General features: G+C 38.8%; 1 protein-coding gene across 5 annotated transcripts in view; it reads right to left on the reverse strand.

Annotated features, from left to right (window-relative positions):
- The window catches only part of SORCS1 (sortilin related VPS10 domain containing receptor 1), a 583,838-nt gene that overhangs the window by 205,668 nt on the left and 363,318 nt on the right, over positions 1–14,852 (reverse strand). For all 5 annotated transcript variants that reach the window (XM_032281559.1, XM_032281558.1, XM_032281560.1 and 2 more), the window contains exon 4: positions 3,332–3,490. In XM_032281559.1, coding sequence (XP_032137450.1) covers positions 3,332–3,490 — 159 coding nt within the window. The remainder of the gene's footprint in view (positions 1–3,331; positions 3,491–14,852) is intronic.

Genomic DNA, 14,852 nt, shown 5'->3' on the forward strand with positions numbered 1-14,852 from the left:
AAAAAAAAAAAAAAAAAAAAAAAAAAAGAGTTCATGTACTTTGCAGGGACACGGATGAAGCTGGAAACATCATTCTCAGCAAACTAACATAGGAAAAGAAAACCAAATACCACATGTTCTCACTCGTAAGTGGGAACACATGGACACATGGAGGGACACATCACACACGGGGGTCTGTCGGGGGGTTGGAGGTTAGGGGAGGGATAGCATTAGGAGAAATACCTAATGTAAATGACAAGCTGATGAGTGCAGCAAACCACCATAGTACGTGTATATTTATGTAACAAACCTGCACGTTCTGCACGTGTCCCAGAACTTAAAAGTATAATTTAAAATATTTTTAAAAACAACAACAACAAAAACAGATCAGTAGAAAGCCTGGCTCTTACTCATCTGTTCATCTCAAAATATCACCTTCAAGAATAAGAACCCTGACTGGGCGTGGTGACTCATTCCTATAATCCCAGCACTTTGGGAGGCCAAGGTACGGGTGGATTACCTGAGTTCAGGAGTTCAAGACCAGCCTGGCCAACAAAGTAAAACCCCGTCTCTACAAAAAACATAAAAATTAGCTGCATGTGGTGGCACACACCTGTAATCCCAGCAACTCGGGAGGCTGAGGCAGGAGAACTGCTTGAGCCCGGGAGACGGAGGTTGCAGTGAGCCAAGATCGCACTAACTACTGCACCCTGGCCTGGCTGACAGAGCATGACTCTGCCTCAAATTAAAAAAAAAAAAAAAAAAGAATGAGGTATTCCATAGGTATTCCAATACCCTATGGAATGTCAGGTAGCCCTTTACCCCATTTGTAGAATATCCACGAGTTATACTAATTAGTGATTTTGCCCTTTGAGTAAATTTGTTAACCTCTTAGATATTTAGATCCTTAGTCTCATATAGAAGAACAAAATAACAAACAGAGGAAGTCCGCTTCCAACTCTAAAATGACAGGATTCATTGGTTCTGTGGTCACAAAGGGTACCTTTTTGTTCTTACTCTTAGCACCTGATGCCAGGACTGCTGTAATATCATCCCAACTAGTCTTGTTTTTGTCCTTATCTTACCACAGTTTATACTCATATTACTCTTGTAATCTATAGCTCCAAATACATCATTCTCTGGACCAAAATTTCTGAAGGCTCCTAATTAAGGAAACAAAAATTAATTTTCCTGACAGAGACAAATAACAAAGATTAGGTTCCAAAGTGTGTGTGTGTGCGCGCGCGCGCGTGTGCGTGCCCACGCATGTGCGTGCATGTAAATTATAACTAGCTGTAACAAATTTTAGTTTCAGCCAAATAAAAAAAATTGCAATTTTGTAAACATATTTTTTACAATCTCCTGTTTATAACATTGCTTTTGTAAAAAACTGGCATCCCCTACTCTCACAATAGAAATCCAACATATCCATCAAAGTTCAGCTGAAGTCATTTCATAAGACCTCTGGAGTAGACAGATCACTAGATCTCCATCTCCTGAACTTCGGACTACCAGTTTAATGTAACTCATCCAGTCACTTCTATATATTATGCATCAGTGACAGAACTGCCTTTTTGGCTTCTCTTAAACTATTGGTCAACTTGTATGTGTCAATCATCTATCTCTAGGATGGATAGAATGTAATTATTTCATATCAACACCATATCATGCATGGCACTTAAAAGAGATGTAGCATCTAATATTTGTTTCTTTCTATATCATTTTAAAGGGCACCTACAATCGTAATTATACAAACACATTTTAATGAAAAAGTAACCAGCGCTAAATACTGTTCACCATAAGTAGCTGGGTTGAGGTCACAGCCCAGGTGTCCTAGCTGGTCTCATATCATCCGCTCTGCCACAGTGACCAGGGGGAGGCACTGTTTGAAGTGCTGGGACCTAAAGGGTTACATATTTGGGCATCTCCTCCAGCATAACTGCAAAGATGCATAGTTTTTCCTTAGGCAGGTAAATCTGGCCCTCGCTGTGCCTCTGGCATCGGGGGTGGAAATTAACCAACTGTCGAATAAAATATAATAACCCTGTGGATTAAATGACTAATACTCTGTCTGAGCTGGTCAGGCTTTGCCTCTGTTAACTGCACCATCCTGGACCAGATGCACTGTGGCTTGACTCCAGAAACAAAATTGTACATTCTGCTGAAAGGGTAGCCAAGCTGCTCAAGAGGGAAAAAGAAAAAAAAAAAAAACCTAATTGTAAATTCTTTCTATTTTTAGGCTTAATGTGCATTTTATTTGGCAGTAGGGGCAGCATGAATAAAATTCCAATCTTAAGAATTTAAATTTGCTCCTGTTAGTAGAGACCTTGGGAAGTGGCTTACACCATTCTCCTACCTCCAAAAATGCCACACATCTATGTAAACCCAGACAAATAAACCCCCCCAAACATCCCCCTCACTTAATTAAGTCCAGTATTTCTTTAAATATATGTAATTTCTAATTCATGATTCCTCTAAGGAGAATTTTCAGAATGACTTCACTGAATAATGCATTTCACAAAGAGTATTCTAGTACTTCACCAATGATCCCTCTGGCTTTTATGGCTAGAGTCTCTCTCACATTTACTGTGTCTATGCTGATTTTTTCATTTTCATTTACTTTTACCTGCTATTGCCAGTCTTTTATTCTATCTGAGAATGCAAGTTCTTTAAAGGCAGGGACCATATGTATGTTATAGTATATATGTCGTATAGAGTATATGATACATTTTACAGGATGACATTTCATGGGATGTATGCACACATATATACACACAGGTAATACCAGGAGCTCATTTAATCCTTTCTTTTGAAGTGGACTTCTCCTTCAACCTTACCACCAAGTGAAGAAAAGTTCTGAGATGACTAGGTTCTGTGTAAGGTTACCTATATACGCCATTATTGTTCCTCTGGCCGTTTCTCTCAGTGTTTTAGAAAATCCCTACTTCATGTTCTTAATCTTTTCAAGGTTATGCTTCCCTTTAAGAGTCTGAGAAAAGCCATGGGCCCTTCACCAAGAGAAATGATCACCTGTCCACAAACATAAGACACTGTCTCCAATTCAGTGGCAGTGAGAGGCTCCCGGCTGCCTGAAGCATCTATGCTAGGAACTGCTTCTCCACCATGCCTACTTAGCACACCTAATGTTTATTTGGTATGTGGTTTCAGACATTGACATGATTTAAACAAGCAACCTGAGACTCTCCTTGCTTTCCTTTGTCCCATTAGCACAGAGGTCAGGCTACGGCTCCGAACAAAAATGATCATTGAGGTGAAATGGAGAGATGATTAAATTAACACTATTTTCCTGAGAACCATGCTTCATTATCTCTAACAAGGTAAGCATGCTCACCTTTTGGTCTTGACTGTATGCCAGAATCCAGTCTTCTTGCTTGGGGTGAAAAAGCAAGCTTTGAATGTAGAAGTTCAGCCGGTATTTTTGATAAGTTGCCCCTTCATCTGAGCTGATCAATAAGCTGCTCTCAATCTCTGGGTCTGTGAGTAACATTATCTGCAGCAAAGAATTGTTGGAGAAAGAAACAATAAAAAAATTAAGTTTACAAAATTGCAAAACTTGAAAGTCAGCTTAATTTTGACAAGGGAAGGACAGGGCCAGGCAAAGAACGCTTGGCTCAACAGGGACCTTGACTCTGTCAGGTTGATTGTTCCATCTCGGACCAGTGCTACAAAAGTACATGCACAAAGAAATGAAGGAAGTAGAATAAACTGGAAGAAACAGGAATGAAACAGATAACTGTATTCTCTTCTCTTTTAGGGGACTCCTTGTTTTGTTTCCAAGGTTATTTCCTGAACCTGGAACACTTACCCTTGTTCCCTTCTTCCTACTGTGCCGTATCTACTTTCCATTTTCAGAGACTAAAAGACTGGTTAGATAGTCTGTTGTGGGAAAGGTAGAAGAGAAAGAGGATGGAGTCCGCTGTTTTTCTTCCCTACCTCAAATCCTTTTACTCCATTTCAAAGATATCCTATTACATCCTAACTTAGCTTGATTTTCTGAGTCTTAAGTCAAAGTCTAGACTCTAAAGCTTTCTCTAGGAATTTTACAAAGGCTATTTTACCCCACCACCCTCATCACCTTCTAGCCTACTACATCATTTACTTATTTATCATGTTTCTTGTCCATATGCCTTCCACTAAAAAAGAAACCTTGTGCCAATAGAGATAGCTGTCCATGCAGTTCACAGATGCATTCCCAGCAGCTGGACTAAGGTCCGGTATGTACTGTACGCTGATAAACATTTGTCAAAGGAAAGAATAAATAAATGACTGCATGAAAAGAGTTTCAGAGAGTCATGTGGACTTAGAAAGATGCCCAGAACACTCTGAGATATGGATGGAAGTTTCACAACTTCTAAGTCCACATGACTTTCTAAAACTCTGAAAGAAAAGTTGGTTGCCCTTCGCAATCTGTACCACAGAAGAACCTATAAATATGTAAAAATTCACAGCTTCAGATGTTTTACACTGTCTCACTGGGATGCCCAATTTTGTCCAGAGCAATGGGATTAATCATAAGGGCATCAAGATGGAGGAACTGCCCTCGAAACTGCTTTAAATCCTCTCGTTTTATGCCCCTGGGAATGTGTGATAAAGTACTTCATTCCTGGCTGGCTGTGAGTCGTCTTTAACTCAGTCAAAGTGTGCACCTGTGTCTCCAGACAGGTGGCTTTAATGCCACCCATTGACTTCTTCCCATCAACTTACTAATTGGCACTTTCTGAACTTGGTTCGGGGAAGCATGAAATATCTGCTTAATGTGTTCCTGTATGAAGAGAAATCACTGCAGCCCAGGGTTTAAAGATTACCAGCTGAGGATGCTGCACTTCCAAGAAAGAGAGAGAGAGAGAAAAATAGAGTTATATCTTAGAAGAGCAGAGTGCCAGGCAAACACGTGGAGATTTCTCAAACATTTGGAGGCAGTCATATCAAAGCCTCTGAATAGTCAGTGTCATCTTTGAAAGTGGTGTCCTGTCGCTGTAAACGGCACAAGAGGATTGCATACCAGACACTCTGCCCAAACTCTGTTTATGTTATCCAGGATGAATTTAAGGTTCCTTGCTGTCCTTTCAATCTCCCCTTCTTGAAGAGGAGAAAAGGGATGTAATGGGGTGAAGGCAATGCTGTGACTGTCAGCTGCACTCCAGGCAAGATGAAAAGCGCACACAAAATTGAAGACCAATTGCCTCTTGTACCATGTTCCAGGAAAGCCACTGCCCACCAACCATAAATTCTGACAAGGCTATGGATTTCTGTGTCTCACATTCACCAAGCGGACAGCGTTCCCTCATCAGATGGCTGACAAGGAGTCAGGTAATCTGCTAAGTACAAACTCACGTGGCTTCATCAAAATCTAGTGTATACATTAAGCACAGACATCTAGATGGCTCCTAAGTTCATAGGAATATTTCCAGGTGAGTTCATATTTATGAGCACATAAAAGCTGTTATTTTGTGAATAACAAATAAGCCATCAAATGATCATATTACTTTGTGTCTCCAACCACAATTAACAATAATGTAAAACAACCTTTTCGCGCTACTGCCAAAAAGTAATTTCCATGATAATATGAAGAGGCTCAATTTTATAGGACAACTATTGTCTCAGGCAAGGTGATATTCCCTGCTCTGGTTTTCTAGTTCCCTATTGGCCAGAATATGCTTTCCTCTTTTCTCATGAGTATAGATTTCACCACCTGCTTCTCCTGGCACAACACTTAATCAAAATAAAATTAAACACAATAATAAACTAGGCCTACAGAATATTCCCAAAGCAAGCTGATTTTTATCAATCATTTTAAAATATTTTTGATGCTCATTTATATTCCAGGTGACCAGACTGTATAAGACATCCTGCATCAGGTAATATTGGGTGCAAGTGGCAGAATCATGTAAATATTTCCCAACAGATGGAAACGTAATATTATAAAAATAAAGCTACTCGTATCCTTGGCTTTTTTTCTGGATATTGAAAATATGTAGACCAATATCCCACCATCCCACCTTCTCTATGCAGTCCTCACCTAAAACTCTCCATTTGAGAATTTGACATTTTGGAAATAATGGAAAATAGTCGGAAATTTCCCAGTGAGCTTTATAGGTACATCTGTGCTACAGAAACATTCCAGTGGTTGCTCTCTCAAATTTCTGCTCCATTCTACTCAAAACCAACAGGTCAATCTGGATCCTTTTTTCTATGGTCATTTTTTTTTTTCATTGCAGAAACAACTCCATAAGATGTCCAGTAGAATTCAAAACAAAAGAAAAACAACAACAACAAAAAGTCATGACCCTATCATTGCACGTTAAATCTTGTTTGCATTTCTTTCTGTTTCTTTATCCATATCTCTATATCCTATTGTGGATTGAGGATTGTAGTGTGTGTGTGTGTGTGTGTGTGTGTTGTTGCTTTGACATTATGACTCATATATATATATATATATTTGAGACAGTGTCTCACTCTGCTGCCCAGGCTGGAGTGTAGTGGCACAATCTTGACTCACTGCAACCTCCGCCATCCACCTTCCAGCTAATTTACCCGCCTCAGCTTCCCAAAATTCTGAGATCATAAGCATGAGCCACTGTGCCCAGCCCCTGAAATATTCATTTTTAACTGAGCCATAAACATATAAATGCACACAGTAACACACATGACTGTGTATAATGTACTCCAATTAATCACAACCTTCAAAATAATTAAATTATGATTGTCATAATGGCTGAAACACAGTATGTACTTAATTATTAACTGAATAAGTAAAGCCTTATTATTTTAGTCTTAAATTCAAATTCTTTAATAATTTTGCTTCAAATGAATTGATGTCTGTCCTATCATTTTATCAGTTATAAAATGTAAATAAGCTAATAATAAAACTTACTGAGATCTAAATAGAAGATCTACATAGAAAAGGCTTAACATACTTTAGAATTATGTACATTTTTTATAATAAATGTGATCCAGTCTTTAGACATAGATGATATTGTTTATAAATAAATGTCATATCTTCTCACAAGACTTTCTACTCAGAAATATTTTCAAAATAGTCAGTTCAAAATAGCAAACATTCTTCAAAAACAATAGATTACATTTCTTAAACATGCCTAAAAATCCCTATTTTTGAATGACCCTTCGTATCCCCTTCAGACTCTTCATGTATCTTTGAACAAATGTTTTCTTGTGTTTACTTCTCTGTATTCTGGAGTATGTTCTGGACAACAGAATTTTAGGAGGCCTTTGTGAAAGGCATGAATCCAAGCTTTGCACATTCCTAAGGTACGCTCTCTAAAAAGAGAGGTCATTGTTTGCCTGGAACAAAGCTTGCTCCACAGTAGGTCCACATATCATTGTAAATTCATAAATGAATGAACGAATGAATGAATGAGTCCTTTTCACTCCTGCTTTCTGCTGTCTGTCAGCCAGGGACCCCTCTGACATTGGGAGTTCCAGTCTCCTTGAGTAAATCCTAGCTGTTCTACTTGAGGCCAGGAGGGTGAAGATAAGAGGAAGAGACTGCCTTTAACAGGAAAGTAATTATTCTGTTCAGATCCACCCATGAGTGATTAAGACCAGTTTACTTAAGGCTTGCAGGGTGTGTCGACCCTGCACTGACTGCATCTGCAGATGAATGGCTTCCATAGAAAGTCAATAATGGCAACACAGGATCCTGCCACCCAGCTCCAAGCAATCATTCATCACCCACCTCAGGAGGAAGAAGAAACTTGATTTGGTTTTCCTAGAATAGACAAATGAACATGAAATGCAATTTATGGATTTCAAACACATCACTTCTGTTATTGTTATTATTATTATTGTTTTTTGGTATTAGTCCTTCTAACAGCTTGGTGTTGTCAAAAATTAAATGCACTTTCACTGTCTTTGGCTTGCTCCAGGTTCAACATATGGCTACAGGAAGTAATTCTACAAAAGGTTGGCAGGCAGCTTTCTGAGCCTTCCAGTTGTCTAATGTGGGCCTTCTTCCCAGAGGAATGCTGTACAATTTAGTTTTCCAAATTCTTTTCCTAGATATGTTGTTCTTGGAATTCCACCGTTTATTGGTTTATGTGAAGTGGAGTTAAAGAGTTCCTCACCCCCTCTGGGCATATGCTTTTTTGCACCGTTTCTTTGGTCCCTTTGGAAAAAGTATTTATTTTAATGGAAAAAGTTCATTATTTGTTTGCTTATTTGACTGTTCTTTGTCATAAATGGGCTGGAATCCAGCAGAGGTAATGTGCTGCTATGTGGATATCTCTCTTTCTTTGCTCAGAGCTTAACTCAGCTCCAGATGCCCATATCACAGGTGCATAATAAATGCTTTTCATAATGATAATGACAATGACAAAGAAAGACAGCAACAGCAGCAATTAGGCACTCCAGTTATCTACTACTACCCACATTATTCGAACAGAAATATTTCTCTCTATAAACAGTATAAAAGGCTATTTGCAAACCTCTGGTCTCAACATTAAAAACGAATTAAGCAAAACGTAATCAGCAAAAGTAAGTCATCTGCTGACCAATGAGAGTGGAAAAGCTACCTATTCCCAACATGGGCTGAGGATTTATCCTTCCCAGATGAGCTGAGGGGAGCAATAAGTATTTATCAGTTGGCAACTGTTTGGAGGACAATGTTAGAGAAAGTTGAACAGGATCCCAGAATGATCCATGGAAAAGAAATCACAGAAACACAGTGAAGGAAGGAGAGGAAGGTGATTAAAAAGAAAAAGGCTCAAATTAAGCACACGCTGATAGAAATGAGTCTGTAAAAGAATGGAAATGACACAACCAATTGCCCTAAATCCCATCCTTCCAAACTCGGCGAAGCTCACCTATGTGCCATCTTTGTTTATTAGCACAAAATCACATCATTCAATACTAAGAGATGAAGAGCACATTTGGACAACAGACCATCTACTTCTGACCTGGAAGGTAATTCACTGAAATAACTGGGAAACTCTGGCATTGTATTTTAAAGGATTTATTCTGCCCTTTTGCTGTCAGACAGGTTTTCTAATGAGGATCCACAGACTTAAAAAAATTTGTTTTATGCTTGTTTTCTTAAGACAAGATCTCACTCTGCTGCCCAGGCTGGAGTGCAGTTGCACAGCCACAGTCCCAAACTCTAGGCTCAAGGCATCCTCCCATCTCAGGCTCCCAAAACACTGGGATTATAGGCATGAGCCACCATGTAAGACTAGGGAAAACCGTTTTTTTAAGGAGCATGTAATTTCAGTCCATTGCCTTGCCAGAAGACCCAACCCATTAATTATTATTTGTAACAATAATGAGGAGTCATTCAGTGCCTCTTGCTCAGTTCCATAGAGGACACAGGAGATGAGTACGGTTTACCAGGAATGACAGCATATGGGTTACAGTCCTCGGAAGATGATTCAAAAAAAGAAAATGTATAGGACATCTCTCTTATTTTGCTTGGGCCTACTGAACAAAATCCTCTCCTTTGAGACAGTTTAGAGAAACCCAAACTTACAAACACCATTTTACCATGAGAATCTGCTTCCACCACCGTGAATGGCACTGAGCTTTTATAAAGGAAATGTATGTCCATGTATATATGCCCACGTCGGGTTGATCTGCAGGGCTGAGCATGGGGCTGGTGCACCACAGACTTATGGTTCCACAGGAAGAGCCATAACCTAATCCTAAACCTGACTCTAGTCAATGTCTTCATAAATGTGTACGTTCCCTGACAAAAGAGAAAAGAAGGGAGTGTGCTTAGTGAAGGTCATTCATACCATGAAAACAAGGGTGTACTACCGTCCAAGAAATAGTAGGGGGCCTGGATTTAAAAACTTGGATTTGAAATTCTTCTCTTTCATTATGAGTTGTGCCACTTTGAGTGCCTTATAGCTCATTTAATCTTTTTTTTGAGTCTCAGTTTCCTATTGAAGGTAGTGATACCATAAACAAGTTGCCATATATAGAGCTTCTGTTGTGCATCAGGCTCTCTGCTAAACCTTTAAACTCTATTATTTCATTAAATTGTTTATGAAAACTACTTCAGGTAGGTATCATTATGTCCATGTGTCATCGGGCTTAGAGAGATGAGACAATTTGTTCAAGGTCGCACAGCTAGTCAGCGGTAAGGTTATCTATGTCATGCCCTGCATAGATTTGTGTGAAGATCAAATAAGATTATCTGTGCAAAAGCACTGTTAGGTTTTGTGCAAATATTACTATGTTTACCTCACAAAGGATGGCACATTTAGTACTTTATGTTCTGCTAAAATATGATAGGTGAATTCCAAAAAAGAGAGGGAGAGAGAGATAAATCTGGCATTGCAAATATCTCATAAAATATTGCTTAGATGAAAAAAGAGGCAGTAAGAAATGGAGTGCAAGAAAATGAAGAATTTCAGAAACAAGTGTTATTTAGATACTATATTCTTGAATAAATGATTTCTTGTTTTAAATATACGGTTGTGAGATCAAAATAGCCAGTCATGGTTCATACCCTAGATTTTTCACAATGGCTCTGGCTTCCTTTAGCCTGTCCTTCCAACATGATTCCTCCACAGATTTGATTTTATGCTTTATCATAAACATGGATGGGAAAAGGATAATAGAAATGGGCAAGAATCTCTGATGTCATGTTATTACTGGTGGAGAAACAAACATTTTCTCACATGCTAGTTCACAAAGAAGTTTACGCTAAAGCAAATAACTATTACAGAGTAACTGTTTTCCTAATAAATGCATCCCATGCTTAATTGCCATTTTGAAAAAGAGACTCATTTTGCTAGAGAAATAGCCATTATTAATATCATACTGAGGTGATAGTGGAGAATACAGAATATTCACTAATGCTTAGCATTGGGTCATCTGGTTTAAAAAACTAAACATGGTATTTTAGAGAGAAAGAATGATACACACATTCAAAGAATGTTTTTATTATTGCAGTCACTATGAGAACTGATTAAATGCCTTGAGAATATTTGAGCCACTCTTAAAAATCCCATCAATATCCCATAGCCTGAGCTCCAACTCAATCAGAACAGACTTCCATCGTCATTACAAGTCCCAAAGTAACCTCTCTCTTAAATCCCCAAAGATCCATAAATGCCAAAAAGTTACATCATTTAAAAATGTTAGCTGCTATCAGAAAAAGCCATGATGTAAGGATAAACAGACATTCATCTTCTTTGCTCATGGGAAACTTTACAAGAAACGATGTTCATTTAATGGTAAGAAATCTCTTTATTCCACAAGAAATGATAGACATTCAGGTGAGAAGGAAGAGAGAGCAGGAAAGAGAAGCTATCAGTGTACGTTAACATTAAGTGATGGAAATCCATTTTTGGTAAAATCTATAAGTTGTGTACCTGATTTTAGAGTTTGAGTAAGTATCAAGTTGAAAGTCAGAAAAGTAAAATGAAAAGTCCATAGACATTAATCCCCTCTAAAAATCAGTGCACAGAATGCACCCACATTCTTTATTCCATGCTGTATTTGTATCATCATCCTAATGATGGAGTTCAGGAAACGCCACCCAGTGCTGCTTTGGTATACTGATTTCTTCAAACTGAGGGCACTGAGGGACCAGCCACTGCAGGGGAAAGCTTTCTCTGAGCTCTCCTTATCTGTATAAAGATTGATCCTCCTAAAATAACTCAATTGTCATAAAATCCTTCTCCAGGAATCTCATCAACCAAAGATGAACTCAGATTACAGAAGAGACTAGAAGGTGACATTATACTCAGACTGGCTATCACCTATTCTTCTGAGAGCCCATTCATCTTTCACAAAATTCATTTACTTTTCCCTAAATTGCCTGCATTCCTCCTCTCCTCCCTCCTATGAACTGGGTATATAAGCTTTTAGATCTCACTGGGTTTTTGGTATTCACTTTTCTTACATGTGATGCCTTTGTACATGCAATACATTTGTATACCTCTTCTCTTATTAATCTGTCCAGTGATGGTTTATTTCCTGGACTCAATTATAAAACACTCAGTGTGTAGAGGGAAAATTTCCCCTCTCCTACACTAACAAGTGCGTTTAATTTTACTCATATTAATGCTTCACGATAAACTGACAAATATACTAGGGTGTACTGGGGAAGATTAATGAAGTTTCAGCTGCATGAGACCTTGCTAATGTATTTGATTATTAAAGTTTTCCAAAAAAGACTATGAAGACCACCAGGGGTTTCTCTTATACAGGATTTGCAGATTAATGAAGTGAGAATTGCCTGTGCAGCTCTACTGCGGAGCTCTTTGGAAGATGGGCCTAGAAGGATCTTCCAAGCAGAAGTCTGTGATGTTAACAATGAGGTCCATTTCATGTAAATTTTTCCTTCTCTCTTCAGTTATTTAATGACAAACATTGATCATCTCAAGTTGTTGCGAGGTGGAAAAGGGTCAAATGTGCTTAATTGACATGCCAGAGCATAATCCCGTCATCTGCTCTTTTTCTCTCTTTATTCTTTTCCTTCAGTCACAGCAGGAAAGATAGTAGTGCAGTGTTTTATGAAGATGACTTTTTTCATGATTGCATTTTCTAGGCAGTTCAGTTTCTTGGTTTAATTCCATCTCAGTACACACACCTCAGAAGCAGTAGAACCGACATAGCATATTAAAGAGAAAAGGAATTCTGTTTCACTTACGCACTGTATAACAAACTCTCTCAGAACAGTGGCTTCAAATGAGCATTTTGTTTTGTTTATGATTTCGTGGGTCAGGAATTTTGGAACAGCTGAGCTGAGTAGGTACGTAGTCTCAGATCCACATGATGTCAACTGTGGTGGCCAGAGCTAGACCTTTCACTTCCAAGATGGCTTCTTCATTCCTGTATCTGGCGTTAGCCTCTCTCTTTCTCTCTGCATAGCATCTCATCCTCCAGGGACCCCCATGTGGCTGAACATCACATAACATGGCAGTTTCATAATAGGAGAATTTCTTAAAAAGCAGTGGTTTCCTTCAGTGTGAATGTCCCACAACCAACTGATCCAAAGGACTAAAGTGGAAAGTGCAAAGCTTTGCAATGATCCATCCACAGAAGTCCCAGGACATCAATTTTGCCACATTCTTGTGTGCGTGCGTGCGTGTGTGTGTGTGTGTGTGTGTGTGTGTATGTACATGCATGCACACACAGAAGGCAAGACATACTGAAGATATATGATCACAAATGTCTTCTGTGAAACTTCTCACTTATAATTTTTTAAATGAGAAACTTTATAAGTTGCAATTATTAAATTCAATATGAATAAAAATGTTTTCCTACATAATATTCCTAGAATATAGGTATCTTGAAGTTGCCAGATTTTTCACTGGTGTTTGGCTATGAAATGGCTCTTACCTTAAACTTCTGAAGGCTAAACATTTCAATCTTGTGTCAATTTAAGGTGAATATACTTATTGAAGACCTAGTGAACTGCATTGTTTAGTCTCTCTCAGGGACATTAACGGACACAAGGTTGAGTAATTTCAGTGTGTGAATTTTCAGCGTACATAAATCACCCAGATCAAATTATATAAATTATAGAAGAATAGACCAGTTCAATGTTCATTAAAATGTGCATAAGTAACTCTCTAATAAGAGAACCTATATCTACGCATTATAATCCCCTCATTTAATTAAGGATCTGATACCACGAAATACGGCTTTCTTTTCTTTTTTGAGACATAGCCGTGCTCTGTTGCCAGGGTGGAGTGCAGTGGCACGATCTGGGCTCACTACAATCTCTGCCTCCTGAGCCAGTTCAAGTGATTCTCCCACCTCAGCCTCCTGAGTAGCTGGGACTACAGGTGTGCGCCACCATACCCAGCTAATTTTTTTTTTTTAATTTTAATAGAGACGGGGTTCCACCAGGTTGTCCAGGATGGTCTCGATCTTCTGACCTCTCGATCCACCCACCTTGGCCTCCGAAAGTGTTGGGATTACAGGACTGATCCACTGTGCCCGGCTGAAATATGGGGTTCTTAAGAGCGAAATAGGCTGGGCGCGGTGGCTTACGCCTGTAATCCCAGCACTTTGGGAAGCCGAGGTGGACAGATCAAAAGGTCAGAAGATCGAGACCAGCCTGACCAACATGGTGAAACCCCGTCTCTACTACAAAATACAAAAATTAGCTGGCATGGTGGTGCATGCCTGTAATTCCAGCTACTCAGAGGCTGAGGCAGGAGAATCACTTGAACCCGGGAGGCAGAGGTTGCAGTGAGCTGAGATTGTGCCACTGCACTCCAGCCTGGCCGACAGAGCAAAACTCAGTCTCAAGAAAAAAAAAAAAAAAAAAAAAAAAAGAGCAAAATAGTCCTTGTTCCTCTATGCTCACAAGAAAAGCATCAATATCATTTACAACATAAACTAGAAATTGAAAATCGGATACTTAGTGTTCCCTTCAGTTTGAAAAATGGATCTTAAAATAAACCTATTTGATTTTTAGGTAGCCTTGGGCTAACAACAGCAACAACAAAAGGCCATTTAGGTCTGAAAGTAAATGGTAAATGTGTTCTGGAAACATATAGAAAGTCTCATTTTTATTATGCCCAGGCCCACGTAAGCCCATCTAAAATGTTTATTATTGTTTAAAATTGTATTTGCATCCTGTTGCATAGCTCAATTCCTACCGCCGCTTTGCCAATGCTATAAAACACTCATCTACCTGCTCCAAGTTATTACCAACAGGGAATCCACACTTTAAGAAAATAACCACAGAATCAGCTCTCTTGACTTCAGTGGTATTTTTCAGCACCCCAAAAGTATTTTGTATTCAAAGAGAACAAAAATTTTCCCTTCTTTAAACTTTTATAAACAACACAAACTTTTATGTATCTGGGCTGGTATATTTTATACAGTTAGTCACCACAATGACTTATAGGTTAGGATCCTCATCAAGCAGA

This window comes from Sapajus apella, unplaced genomic scaffold (genome assembly GCF_009761245.1).
Source record: "Sapajus apella isolate SASKATOON/1434 unplaced genomic scaffold, GSC_monkey_1.0 scaffold13, whole genome shotgun sequence".
In the NCBI taxonomy this organism is placed as follows: Eukaryota; Metazoa; Chordata; class Mammalia; order Primates; family Cebidae; genus Sapajus; species Sapajus apella.